This window comes from Notolepis coatsorum (assembly GCF_963971535.1).
Source record: "Notolepis coatsorum genome assembly, chromosome: 9".
Classification (NCBI taxonomy): Eukaryota; Metazoa; Chordata; class Actinopteri; order Aulopiformes; family Paralepididae; genus Notolepis; species Notolepis coatsorum.
The window spans coordinates 9,422,951-9,437,306 of record NC_140173.1 but is presented as its reverse complement, the minus strand read 5'-3'; the positions used below and the strand labels follow the sequence as shown (position 1 = coordinate 9,437,306).

At 46.9% G+C, this 14,356-nt stretch overlaps 1 protein-coding gene across 1 annotated transcript in view; it reads left to right on the top strand.

Moving 5' to 3' along the window:
- The window catches only part of marchf5 (membrane-associated ring finger (C3HC4) 5), a 121,471-nt gene that overhangs the window by 100,972 nt on the left and 6,143 nt on the right, over positions 1-14,356 (top strand). The window contains exons 3-4 of the mRNA XM_084322187.1: positions 6,652-6,782; positions 14,136-14,319. Coding sequence (XP_084178313.1) covers positions 6,652-6,782; positions 14,136-14,319 — 315 coding nt within the window. The remainder of the gene's footprint in view (positions 1-6,651; positions 6,783-14,135; positions 14,320-14,356) is intronic.

Genomic DNA, 14,356 nt, shown 5'->3' with positions numbered 1-14,356 from the left:
ATTATTAAAAAAAATATATATTTATTAGTAAAACAAATAAAATAAAATACAGAATAAAAATAAGATAAAAATAGAACATAGTTAATTAAAAACATAGTATAAACAGACAATTTAAAAACAACAGCACAAGACTATTTTAATAAAAAGCTAACAGTCAAAGGCCTTTTTGAACAGGTAGGTTTTCAGGCCTGCTTTAAAAGAGTCCAGGCTCTGTGGTGCCCTCAGCTGGATGGGGAGGCTGTTCCACAGGCCTGGTGCAGCCGTGCAGAAGGCTCGGTCACCTTTCTTGGTGTTTACAGTTCTTCCCCCTCCGTCACAATTCCTGCTACACATTCCAACTCTGTCCAGCCCCGCAATGCCTGGCGTGCTTCTGCTCTGGTATGCCAGAGAGGAAGCCAGTTCATTTCAGCATTTCCGCATAGCGTTGTTGAGGTCACCCCATCCTATTGCACTTGAAGAAAGGTGTGTTTGAGTTTTCCTCATCACCTCCAATGTGGCTTTTCTCTTGATGGGAGAATAATGGTGGTGTTACTGTAGTGTGGGTGTAGGAGGACAGAGAGGGTTAGTGTTGGTGTAGGAAAACAGAGGGTTAGTGTTGGTGTAGGAAGACAGAGGGTTAGTGTTGGTGTAGGAAGACAGAGGGTTAGTGTTGGTGTAGGAAGACAGAGGGTTAGTGTTGGTGTAGGAAGACAGAGGGTTAGTGTTGGTGTAGGAAGACAGAGGGTTAGTGTTGGTGTAGGAAGACAGAGGGTTAGTGTTGGTGTAGGAGGACAGAGGGTTAGTGTTGGTGTAGGAAGACAGAGGGTTAGTGTTGGTGTAGGAAGACAGAGAGGGTTAGTGTTGGTGTAGGAAGACAGAGGGTTAGTGTTGGTGTAGGAAGACAGAGGGTTGGTGTAGGAGGACAGAAGGTTGGTGTTGGTGTAGGAGGACAGAGGGTTAGTGTTGGTGTAGGAAGACCGAGGGTTAGTGTTGGTGTAGGAAGACCGAGGGTTAGTGTTGGTGTAGGAAGACGGAGAGGGTTAGTGTTGGTGTAGGAAGACAGAGAGGGTTAGTGTTTGTGTAGGAAGACAGAGAGGGTTAGTGTTTGTGTAGGAAGACAGAGAGGGTTAGTGTTTGTGTAGGAAGACAGAGAGGGTTGGTGTTGGTGTAGGAAGACAGAGGGTTAGTGTTGGTGTAGGAAGACAGAGAGGGTTAGTGTTGGTGTAGGAAGACAGAGGGTTAGTGTTGGTGTAGGAAGACAGAGGGTTAGTGTTGGTGTAGGAAGACCGAGGGTTAGTGTTGGTGTAGGAAGACAGAGGGTTAGTGTTGGTGTAGGAAGACAGAGGGTTAGTGTTGGTGTAGGAAGACGGAGAGGGTTAGTGTTGGTGTAGGAAGACGGAGAGGGTTAGTGTTGGTGTAGGAAGACAGAGAGGGTTAGTGTTTGTGTAGGAAGACAGAGGGTTAGTGTTGGTGTAGGAGGACAGAGGGTTAGTGTTGGTGTAGGAAGACAGAGGGTTAGTGTTGGTGTAGGAAGACAGAGGGTTAGTGTTGGTGTAGGAAGACAGAGGGTTAGTGTTGGTGTAGGAAGACAGAGGGTTAGTGTTGGTGTAGGAAGACAGAGGGTTAGTGTTGGTGTAGGAAGACAGAGGGTTGGTGTAGGAGGACAGAAGGTTGGTGTTGGTGTAGGAGGACAGAGGGTTAGTGTTGGTGTAGGAAGACAGAGAGGGTTAGTGTTGGTGTAGGAAGACAGAGAGGGTTGGTGTTGGTGTAGGAAGACGGAGAGGGTTAGTGTTGGTGTAGGAAGACGGAGAGGGTTAGTGTTGGTGTAGGAAGACAGAGAGGGTTGGTGTTGGTGTAGGAAGACAGAGAGGGTTGGTGTTGGTGTAGGTGTAGGAAGACAGAGATGGTTGGTGTTGGTGTAGGAAGACGGAGAGGGTTAGTGTTGGTGTAGAAAGACAGAGGGTTAGTGTTGGTGTAGGAAGACAGAGGGTTGGTGTTGGTGTAGGAAGACAGAGGGTTAGTGTTGGTGTAGGAAGACAGAGAGGGTTAGTGTTGGTGTAGGAAGACAGAGGGTTAGTGTTGGTGTAGGAAGACAGAGGGTTAGTGTTGGTGTAGGAAGACAGAGAGGGTTAGTGTTGGTGTAGGAAGACAGAGGGTTAGTGTTGGTGTAGGAAGACCGAGGGTTAGTGTTGGTGTAGGAAGACAGAGAGGGTTAGTGTTGGTGTAGGAGGACAGAGGGTTAGTGTTGGTGTAGGAAGACAGAGAGGGTTAGTGTTGGTGTAGGAAGACAGAGGGTTAGTGTTGGTGTAGGAAGACAGAGAGGGTTAGTGTTGGTGTAGGAAGATGGAGAGGGTTAGTGTTGGTGTAGGAAGACAGAGAGGGTTAGTGTTTGTGTAGGAAGACAGAGGGTTAGTGTTGGTGTAGGAAGACAGAGAGGGTTAGTGTTGGTGTAGGAAGACAGAGGGTTAGTGTTGGTGTAGGAAGACAGAGAGGGTTAGTGTTGGTGTAGGAAGACAGAGGGTTAGTGTTGGTGTAGGAAGACAGAGGGTTAGTGTTGGTGTAGGAAGACAGAGAGGGTTAGTGTTGGTGTAGGAAGACAGAGGGTTAGTGTTGGTGTAGGAAGACAGAGAGGGTTAGTGTTGGTGTAGGAAGACAGAGGGTTAGTGTTGGTGTAGGAAGACAGAGGGTTAGTGTTGGTGTAGGAAGACCGAGGGTTAGTGTTGGTGTAGGAAGACAGAGGGTTAGTGTTGGTGTAGGAAGACAGAGAGGGTTAGTGTTGGTGTAGGAAGACGGAGAGGGTTAGTGTTGGTGTAGGAAGACGGAGAGGGTTAGTGTTGGTGTAGGAAGACAGAGAGGGTTAGTGTTTGTGTAGGAAGACAGAGGGTTAGTGTTGGTGTAGGAGGACAGAGGGTTAGTGTTGGTGTAGGAAGACAGAGGGTTAGTGTTGGTGTAGGAAGACAGAGGGTTAGTGTTGGTGTAGGAAGACAGAGGGTTAGTGTTGGTGTAGGAAGACAGAGGGTTAGTGTTGGTGTAGGAAGACAGAGGGTTAGTGTTGGTGTAGGAAGACAGAGGGTTGGTGTAGGAGGACAGAAGGTTGGTGTTGGTGTAGGAGGACAGAGGGTTAGTGTTGGTGTAGGAAGACAGAGGGTTAGTGTTGGTGTAGGAAGACAGAGAGGGTTAGTGTTGGTGTAGGAAGACAGAGGGTTGGTGTTGGTGTAGGAAGACGGAGAGGGTTAGTGTTGGTGTAGGAAGACAGAGAGGGTTGGTGTTGGTGTAGGAAGACAGAGAGGGTTGGTGTTGGTGTAGGAAGACGGAGAGGGTTAGTGTTGGTGTAGAAAGACAGAGGGTTAGTGTTGGTGTAGGAAGACAGAGGGTTGGTGTTGGTGTAGGAAGACAGAGGGTTAGTGTTGGTGTAGGAAGACAGAGAGGGTTAGTGTTGGTGTAGGAAGACAGAGGGTTAGTGTTGGTGTAGGAAGACAGAGGGTTAGTGTTGGTGTAGGAAGACAGAGGGTTAGTGTTGGTGTAGGAAGACAGAGAGGGTTAGTGTTGGTGTAGGAAGACAGAGGGTTAGTGTTGGTGTAGGAAGACCGAGGGTTAGTGTTGGTGTAGGAAGACAGAGAGGGTTAGTGTTGGTGTAGGAAGACAGAGGGTTAGTGTTGGTGTAGGAAGACAGAGAGGGTTAGTGTTGGTGTAGGAAGATGGAGAGGGTTAGTGTTGGTGTAGGAAGACAGAGAGGGTTAGTGTTTGTGTAGGAAGACAGAGGGTTAGTGTTGGTGTAGGAAGACAGAGAGGGTTAGTGTTGGTGTAGGAAGACAGAGGGTTAGTGTTGGTGTAGGAAGACAGAGAGGGTTAGTGTTGGTGTAGGAAGACAGAGAGGGTTAGTGTTGGTGTAGGAAGACCGTGTTGGTGAGTTTGGTCACTGCTCTTGTTTCTTCCACTGCTGATGACAGAGGAGAGCAGACAGATAATGACCCCTACTGGACACCACCCTCAGGACTTTACACTTAACGTTCTTGGAAGAAACTGGTGATTAACAAGTTCAATATCCTACAACAGGTTGCTTTCAGCCGAGCCATTACATGACCTCATTCTGTTTTGTCACTAAGGAAATGGCCCCAGACGGGAATACCCTCCTGTGATGCCTTTGTCGAGTATTGTTTTGCGTCATCTTTTATCTTTTCTGAGGCACATAAGTATGTCATGTGATAAGAGTTGGTTTGGCAGGTTTGGTTATTGGAAGCATTGTGCTAGTTATGTCCCTTAGTGATGTATTAAATGGACTTTGTGATATTCAGAATTTCAGTTTGTTGTTTTTGTTTATTTTGTCACAACATGTGGAAACAGGGTTCTGTATTATTGGCACTTCAATCAACCAAAACATGACATGTCAACATTGTTAACACTTTGGCGGCCGCACTCTTGCGGCGATTTATGCCTCAGAGGACAGAGGTTTGTTTACAAACCAATGTACTTTCTAAGAGCTATATATATAATTTATAGTATTGCTATCTGTCCATTCTCATTGTCACTTGAGTGCATAAACCGTGCCGGCAGCATTTCTTCATTAGTCATCGGATTCTGGTAGATCGATATGTCCATTGGCTAATCATAAATCCCATTATTCCAGGCTGATATATGCGTTCCGTAACGTGATCAAAGATGGAGGGTCTTCGTTTGGAATCGAGGCTCATATGATCCGCCCACAGACTGTAAAAGATTTTTTATTTTTTTTTAAATCCCCTCAATGATAGGGGAGCGATGGAGCGATGAGCGATGGCGCCCCTAAGCGGATCTGGCCGGTATTGCATGTTTCGAAAATCAAATATGTGGGTAGGTCATGGATCTCAATCGCGGACGTTAATAGCATTATAAATATGGAATAAAACAATAACAACTTGCCACGGCTATATACGTGGCTCTGGTCCACAACGCATGGCACCGAAACACGTATATACTCATGGACGGACGGCATAGTGTTAACATTAGAGCTGGGCCGTTAACTGCGTTAACGTGCTGCGTTAACGCTATACTAGTATCGCGCGATAATATAATTAACGCATTAATCAAACTTTTTTTAATTTTTTTTTTTTTTAATTTTTTTTTTTTTTTTTACCTTTATTTACCCAGGGTAATAATAATAATAATGACTTGGATTTATATAGCGCTCTTCATGACACCCAGAGCGCTTCACAGAGTCCATTATTCGTTCATACACAGTCATACCGGTGGTGGTAAGCTACAATTGCAGCCAGAGCTGCCCTGAGGCAGACTCACGGAAGCGTGGCGAATAATCAACGCCTACGGCCCCTCCGACCACCACCAACATTCATTCACATGTATACACATTCATACGAGGCAAGTAGGTTAAGTGTCTTGCCCAAGGACACAACGGCAGTGGGATGGACATGGGCTTGAGCGGGATTCGAACCACCAACCCTTCGATCATTGGACGACCCGCTCTACCCCTGAGCCACGCCGCCCCACAGGGTAGGTTCGCTGAGCACAGATGCTCTTTTTCAGGAACGCCCTGCTTCACATTCACACAGTTCCATTCACACCTGGGAGCTGCCCAGTACAACCACAAACACCATTGGCCACTGAGCAACTCCACTGGAGCAGTTGATTCAAGCCATGTCACATAGTTCAAGTTTGAAATTATTCTTTCTGTTTTGCTCCTGAGAGTGTGCTAGATACTGTACTGTACTGGTAATATTATTTATTTGTGTTAACTTCTGAATAAAACAACTTATTAAACACAAGTACATCTTATTGAACATTATTTTGATATTTCATTACCAATTATCAAAGCAAACCAGCTTTAACAGTCTGTAATGCATTTTGGAAACGGGAGATGGGCTCATGGTGTAATGGGCCACCTGGCCTGAGAAACATAAGGAGGAAAGAAAAAGTAAGGACTTACTTCTGGTCATTATTTGGGTAGAACACACATATTTTGAATGCCTTCGGCAGTTTTTTTTTTAGTTTTTTTAGCCATTTTAATCTAGATTAATCTAGATTAAATCCAGGATTGCAGATAGATTAATCTAGATTAAAAAAATGTATCTATGCCCACCTCTAGTTAACATACATCACCAGGCACTTGTCACATTATGGAGAAATGTTTCTTTACTTGTCCTTCAGCTAACCTAAAGATTGTTAAGATCGATAACATTCCTATTTGAAACCAACAGGTACTGCTAGCTGCAAACTAGCAGTACCTACTCGTTGTTATGAGGTGAATGAGGATTCAAATAGTTTGTCCTAGGAAAGCAACAGCTGTGATTGGAGTATCATGAAAAGAGAGGGCAGGGTTTGAAATATGTCCATTAAGTAACTTACATTTTTCAGATTCAGACAACTTTATTGATCCCACGTGGGGCAATTCATATTGTAGCTTTGCACGGGTAACAAAAACAAAAACATCTCGACGACAACACAGCAACAACAACATTCAATGCTATACACAGTCCAGTAAAAGTTAAAACGGACAACTACGGTAGGTGTAAAAGGCTACTTAAAGTGACTACTGTCTGTTTTTAAAAGTCTGATAGCCGAGGGGACAAAAGATTTAGCGTAACGGTTGGTCCTACTCAACGGAACATCATAACGGCGTTATTTACAACGTCATGGTGCTCCTTTTGACCCATTCTGTCAACTCTTTGTCCTCCCCAGGTCCTGTGGTGTACGTGCTGGACCTGGCTGACCGCCTCATCTCCAAGGCATGTCCCTTCGCTGCCGCTGGCGTCATGGTGGGCTCCATCTACTGGACGGCTGTCACCTACGGTGCCGTCACCGTCATGCAGGTCAGCCCACCATCTCTTCTCAGCACGTCACCAGCCTCTCTTTAGTTTTACTGCCTTTCCTCTCCTTAGTTCCTCCTTTCTCACGTTCCTTTATTCTCTTGTATTTGCTCTGTTTTTGGATAAGAAATGCAGTCAAATCATTTGAATAAATTAATTCAAGTGAAACGGGGGAGAAATGGAAATGACATGCAGCGTTCCGGTTCCATTCCGTTTACTTCCACATGCTGCAGTCATTTATGTGCCAGGGTCTCGTTTCCCCAAAAAAGATCATCGTAAAATCGTACGTAGCTTCTTGCACTTGTGGGCTGTTTCCGAAAAGCATTTGAACTGAAGACGCTCTTAGAAATAGAGGATGGTAGATGAATGAGTGCTTCCTACCACTCATAGAAGCAGGAAAGAGACACTCACTCATGTCACCTGCTCGAATCATCGCAAGCTGGATGTTAGTTTTTCTTATTTCTTATTATATGAAATAACGTTTAAAAAATACAGTTGAATAAAAAGTCTTTGCATAATGAGGGAACCATGAAAACATGAATAAAACACTAAATAGGTGCAACTTGAGTGGTGATCAGAAGAAGGGAATACAATATTTTATTTTCTTATAGGTTATTGTGCATCGACTGCAAATATGTCTCCATCCTCCTCCTCCTACACTTGGCCATGTGAGGCGCCTTCGCAGACAGCAATGTTGTGTGGCATAGCTACAGTAATGACCGCACAGCACTGTGATGGAGACAGCAATGTTGTGTGGCATAGCTACAGTAATGACCGCACAGCACTGTGATGGAGACAGCAATGTTGTGTGGCATAGCTACAGTAATGACCGCACAGCACTGTGATGGAGACAGCAATGTTGTGTGGCATAGCTACAGTAATGACCGCACAGCACTGTGATGGAGACAGCAATGTTGTGTGGCATAGCTACAGTAATGACCGCACAGCACTGTGATGGAGACAGCAATGTTGTGTGGCATAGCTACAGTAATGACCGCACAGCACTGTGATGGAGACAGCAATGTTGTGTGGCATAGCTACAGTAATGACCGCACAGCACTGTGATGGAGACAGCAATGTTGTGTGGCATAGCTACAGTAATGACCGCACAGCACTGTATGAATCTGGGGACTAACGTATTTTAAATATCTAATTTAGATCATTGATAGTAGGCTTGGGCGGTATGACGGTATTAATGTATACCGGGGTATTTAGAAATACCGACGGTATTGATTTTCAATACCGTCCGTCACCGTCAAAATCACAGATGCGCTTCAGTTTCTATAACAGTGAAACAGAGTTTTGAGTGTAGTGCACACACTGAGTGTAGTGCACACACGCGCCAGCAGAGGGCGAGACCGCTCTAGTGGAGCGAGTGGGTCACAACGGTGTTCACGTTTTACGGTAATGTGTCATGTCAGTAATGTCAGTAATGTCAGTGCTGTGAAAATACCGTAAAGCGTTGTGACGAGAGCAGTGTTGTTGTGGAGCAAGCAAATAATCCGTCTCTTATGTGAACTAAATAGTACAAGGTTTACACAACAGCCCCCACCCGCCTTTTTATTGTATTTGTACCATCCTGTACTATCCGCTGTCAGCTGTTTATCTCTCTCTGTGAGCTACTGAGCTTGAATAACTAGCGTTAGCTCACGTTAAGTAGCGTTAGCTCTGCGGCTAATCTTAGATTACCCTGAACTAACTAAATCAATGACTAGGTTATAAAGCATTCGAGTAGTTTTACTGCACATAGAAGTAGCCAAACAACGGGAGCATTTCGGGAGCATATCACCAAAACCCAGGCAATTTCTAGCCCTTAAGGAATCAAATAGTCTGCCATGGCTATAGGCTAGATGCTAACGCTAAAACGGTGCGGGCTTCTACCGGTGCAGGACTACCATTCTGAGAGCTGACGATGATTTGTTTACTTTGATGAAAATGAAAGTCATACCGTCAAATACCGTGCACCGGGGTATTATAACATAAAGGTTTGCCGGTGTGAAAAAAAGGATACCACCCAAGCCTAATTGATAGGCCAAACCATATGACCGCCACATCCAATCAAATTTCAGAAAAAACACATGATAAACAGATTTGTCATGTCGATAAACAGATTTGTCAAATCACTGTCCGATTTTTTACCAAACTTTTTTTTTTATAAACAAAGTTTTTTATTCAAAGATTACATTTACATTCATATCTTGCATACAGATGTCATGTCCTTTGTTCTTTCCTTACTGAATATCCCTCCCTCCCGCCCCACCCAGAAAAATAAAAAAGACCGTACAAAAGTAAATAAATACATACAAAATAAAATAAGACAAATACAAAATGTGACATTAGGATCCACTTTAACGGCAATATGGTACTCTTAAAGGATAAGTATATTTGCTATGGATATAATGAAACATAAGTGCAACTCCAGGTCCGATACACAAGCCAGGTCGTATGACCCTAAATACGTGAGGTGGGAGATTAAATAAATACACGCCTACTGTCCCCAACAACCCCAATCAACAGGTAAGCCCACTCAGTGAAAACTGTCCCCCCCCTACATGGCACTCGACATAACTTCAGTCAGGAGGAAATGGATCTATTCTATCTACATATGAGATTAGCGGTTGCCAATGTGTGTAGAATTTATCCGCTGATCCTCTAATTGTAAATTTAATTTTTTCCAGTTTTAGGAATGACATCACATCATTCAGCCATAATCTGGATGATGGGGGAGGTTCTGCTTTCCAATGCAAGAGTATCCTCCTGCGGGCAATCAGTGAGGCAAAGGACACTACATTGTATTGTTTTTTGGTCAAGATCACATCCTCCTCGGGGATCCCAAAGATATTTTTTACCAAACTTGACAAATATGTTTGTCTCACAATAGTTTCAAGTTTCTTTAATAGTTGTCATACAGAAGTACAGAATACTTTTATACAAAATGCTTCTTACTGTTACGCTCCAGAGACTGTGCAAGACAAGATAAGTATGAAATAAAATAACATAGTATAGCATGTAAATTAGAAGTAAAAAAAAGTGAGGTCACAGTGTTCAGTATAGACATATGTACAATGTTCGATGCAGAATAGACGTAACTGAGTTACCATATAATATACAATACTGTGCAGTGTACTAATACAATACTATATAGTGCAAGGCAGAAATGGGATGAGGTGCAATTTAGGTACAATTTACAGTGGGTGTACGAGTTGTAGTGCAAATCCTTTATCAATAAATATAAAGTGTGTTTGTGTGGTTTAAGTGAGTGTGTGCGTGTGGGTGTGTGTGCTGTGTGCATTTGATGGTTGTTGCATAGTGTTTATTGTTCGTTTAGCAGCCTGATGGCCTGGGGATAGAAGCTTCTTCTGAGTCTTTCTGTGCTCGCCTTAAGACTCCGGTATCGCTTGCCTGACCGCAGCAGTTCAAAGAGGCAGTTGTTCGGGTGGCTCGAGTCCTTAATAATTCTCTTAGCCTTCCCCTTGCACCGCTTGTTGTAAATGTTCTGGAGGGTGGGGAGCCCCCCTCCAATTGTGCGTTCGGCTCAACGTGTCACTCTTTGTAGTCTGCTACGGTCTTGTGCAGTGCTATTCCCAAACCAGGAGGTGATGTTGCCGGTCAGGATGCTCTCTATTGTACATGAGTAGAAGTTCCTAAGGATCTTCTGACTGACTTGGAACTTCCTTAGGCGCCTGAGGAAGTAGAGGCGTTGTCGTGCCTTCTTCACTACACTGTCAATGTGTGTGGTCCATGTCAAGTCCTCGGATATGTGGGCTCCGAGGTACTTGAAACTGTTCACTCTCTCAACCGGTGCCCCGTCGATGCTGAGGGGGCTGTAGTCCTTGACCTCCTGAAGTCCACAATCATCTCTTTTGTTTTGCTGACGTTCAGGGAGAGGCAGTTCTCCTGACACCACTGTGACAGGTTCTCTACCTCTTCCAGGTAGGCCCTCTCGTCGTTGGCAGAGATCAGGCCCACCACTACTGTGTCATCAGCAAATTTGATGATTGTGTTGTTGTTCCGCTGTGCCACGCAGTCATGTGTGTACAGGGAGTAGAGGAGGGGACTCAGAACACAGCCCTGGGGGGCCCCTATGTTGAGCGTGATGGATGAGGAGGTGCAGTTGCCTGCTCTTACCACCTGGGGTCTGCCCGTCAGGAAGTCCAGGACCCACTGGCAGAGGTCATAGTTCAAGCCCAGGTCCCTGAGCTTGGCTATGAGTTTGGAGGGGACTATGGTATTGAATGCTGAGCTGTAGTCGATGAACAGCATTCTCACATAGTTCCCCTGCCTCTTGTCCAGGTGTGATGCTGCTGTGTGCAGCACATGGGCTATGGCGTCCTCCGTGGACCTGTTGGGGCGATATGCAAATTACAGGGGGTCCAGGTTGATGGGGAGGCCTGTGAAGTTCTGAGTCATCTGGCCTCATGGTGGCACTATTCTCCTAAAACGAAAAACATGAACTACTCCTCAATGGCTCGGATTAGGGGCGTGGTCAAAAGGTGGATTGAGAATTCGTCCCGTTTGTGGATATACCCACGGTCGACCACCGACCGCAAATGCCTGGTTTATTAATGCATACTTTCTCTGGCTTGAGCAACAGGCAAATCAATCAAAGAACACTTAAACATCACACGTATGCCTTTAGGCAATACTATGAGATCATAAGCTATTAAGCTCTACAGGCAATATAGAACTATTTTATAATGTAAATGTAAATTTTATTTGCTTCTCTATACTTCGTATGATGTAGCCTACAATTTATGACGTAGCTATCCACCTTACATCTCCATTAAAAAAAAACGGGCTCCAAGTCTTGTTTAGGGAGACGCATGTGAGGTCCAAGCGACCACCACCATCTCACCTCAGCATCACCCTGAGGTCCAAGCTGCCACCACCATCTCACCTCAGCATCACCCTGAGGTCCAAGCTGCCACCACCATCTCACCTCAGCATCACCCTGAGGTCCAAGTACCACCCCTATCTCACCTCAGCATCACCCTGAGGTCCAAGCGACCACCACCATCTCACCTCAGCATCACCCTGAGGTCCAAGCGACCACCACCATCTCACCTCAGCATCACCCTGAGGTCCAAGCGACCACCACCATCTCACCTCAGCATCACCCTGAGGTCCAAGCGACCACCACCATCTCACCTCAGCATCACCCTGAGGTCCAAGCGACCACCACTATCTCACCTCAGCATCACCCTGAGGTCCAAGCGACCACCACCATCTCACCTCAGCATCACCCTGAGGTCCAAGCGACCACCACCATCTCACCTCAGCATCACCCTGAGGTCCAAGCTGCCACCACCATCTCACCTCAGCATCACCCTGAGGTCCAAGCTGCCACCACCATCTCACCTCAGCATCACCCTGAGGTCCAAGCTGCCACCACCATCTCACCTCAGCATCACCCTGAGGTCCAAGCGACCACCACCATCTCACCTCAGCATCACCCTGAGGTCCAAGCGACCACCACCATCTCACCTCAGCATCACCCTGAGGTCCAAGCTGCCACCACTATCTCACCTCAGCATCACCCTGAGGTCCAAGCGACCACCACCATCTCACCTCAGCATCACCCTGAGGTCCAAGCGACCACCACCATCTCACCTCAGCATCACCCTGAGGTCCAAGCGACCACCACCATCTCACCTCAGCATCACCCTGAGGTCCAAGCTGCCACCACTATCTCACCTCAGCATCACCCTGAGGTCCAAGCTGCCACCCCTATCTCACCTCAGCATCACCCTGAGGTCCAAGCTGCCACCACCATCTCACCTCAGCATCACCCTGAGGTCCAAGCTGCCACCACTATCTCACCTCAGCATCACCCTGAGGTCCAAGCTGCCACCACCATCTCACCTCAGCATCACCCTGAGGTCCAAGCTGCCACCACTATCTCACCTCAGCATCACCCTGAGGTCCAAGCGACCACCACCATCTCACCTCAGCATCACCCTGAGGTCCAAGCGACCACCACCATCTCACCTCAGCATCACCCTGAGGTCCAAGCGACCACCACCATCTCACCTCAGCATCACCCTGAGGTCCAAGCTACCATCACTATCTCACCTCAGCATCACCCTGAGGTCCAAGCTGCCACCACTATCTCACCTCAGCATCACCCTGAGGTCCAAGCGACCACCACCATCTCACCTCAGCATCACCCTGAGGTCCAAGCTGCCACCACTATCTCACCTCAGCATCACCCTGAGGTCCAATCTACCACCACTATCTCACCTCAGCATCACCCTGAGGTCCAAGCGACCACCACCATCTCACCTCAGCATCACCCTGAGGTCCAAGCGACCACCACTATCTCACCTCAGCATCACCCTGAGGTCCAAGCGACCACCACCATCTCACCTCAGCATCACCCTGAGGTCCAAGCGACCACCACCATCTCACCTCAGCATCACCCTGAGGTCCAATCTACCACCACTATCTCACCTCAGCATCACCCTGAGCTCCAAGCTACCACCCCTATCTCACCTCAGCATCACCCTGAGGTCCAAGCGACCACCCCTATCTCACCTCAGCATCACCCTGAGGTCCAAGCTACCACCCCTATCTCACCTCAGCATCACCCTGAGGTCCAATCTACCACCACTATCTCACCTCAGCATCACCCTGAGGTCCAAGCTGCCACCACTATCTCACCTCAGCATCACCCTGAGGTCCAATCTACCACCCCTATCTCACCTCAGCATCACCCTGAGGTCCAAGCGACCACCCCTATCTCACCTCAGCATCACCCTGAGGTCCAAGCTACCACCCCTATCTCACCTCAGCATCACCCTGAGGTCCAATCTACCACCACTATCTCACCTCAGCATCACCCTGAGGTCCAAGCTGCCACCACTATCTCACCTCAGCATCACCCTGAGGTCCAAGCGACCACCACTATCTCACCTCAGCATCACCCTGAGGTCCAATCTACCACCACTATCTCACCTCAGCATCACCCTGAGCTCCAAGCTACCACCCCTATCTCACCTCAGCATCACCCTGAGGTCCAAGCTACCATCACTATCTCACCTCAGCATCACCCTGAGGTCCAAGCTACCATCACTATCTCACCTCAGCATCACCCTGAGGTCCAAGCTACCACCACTATCTCACCTCAGCATCACCCTGAGGTCCAAGCGACCACCACTATCTCACCTCAGCATCACCCTGAGGTCCAAGCTGCCACCACTATCTCACCTCAGCATCACCCTGAGGTCCAAGCTACCATCACTATCTCACCTCGGCATCTAAACTATTAAACATATGACGACAGGACTGGAGACTGGTGCCACTTTCTCAGAAACAAAACAAACTGCACATGAATAATGTAATGTTTTGTCCCTTTAGGTGGTGGGTCACAAGGAGGGCCTGGACGTGATGGAGAGGGCCGACCCTCTGTTCCTCCTCATCGGCCTTCCCACCATCCCTGTCATGCTCATCCTGGGCAAGATGATTCGCTGGGAGGACTATGTGCTGCGCCTCTGGAGGAAGTACTCCAACAAGCTGCAGATCCTCAACAGTATTTTCCCAGGTTAGTGTTCATCTCGCAAGACCTTAAAGGGGAACTA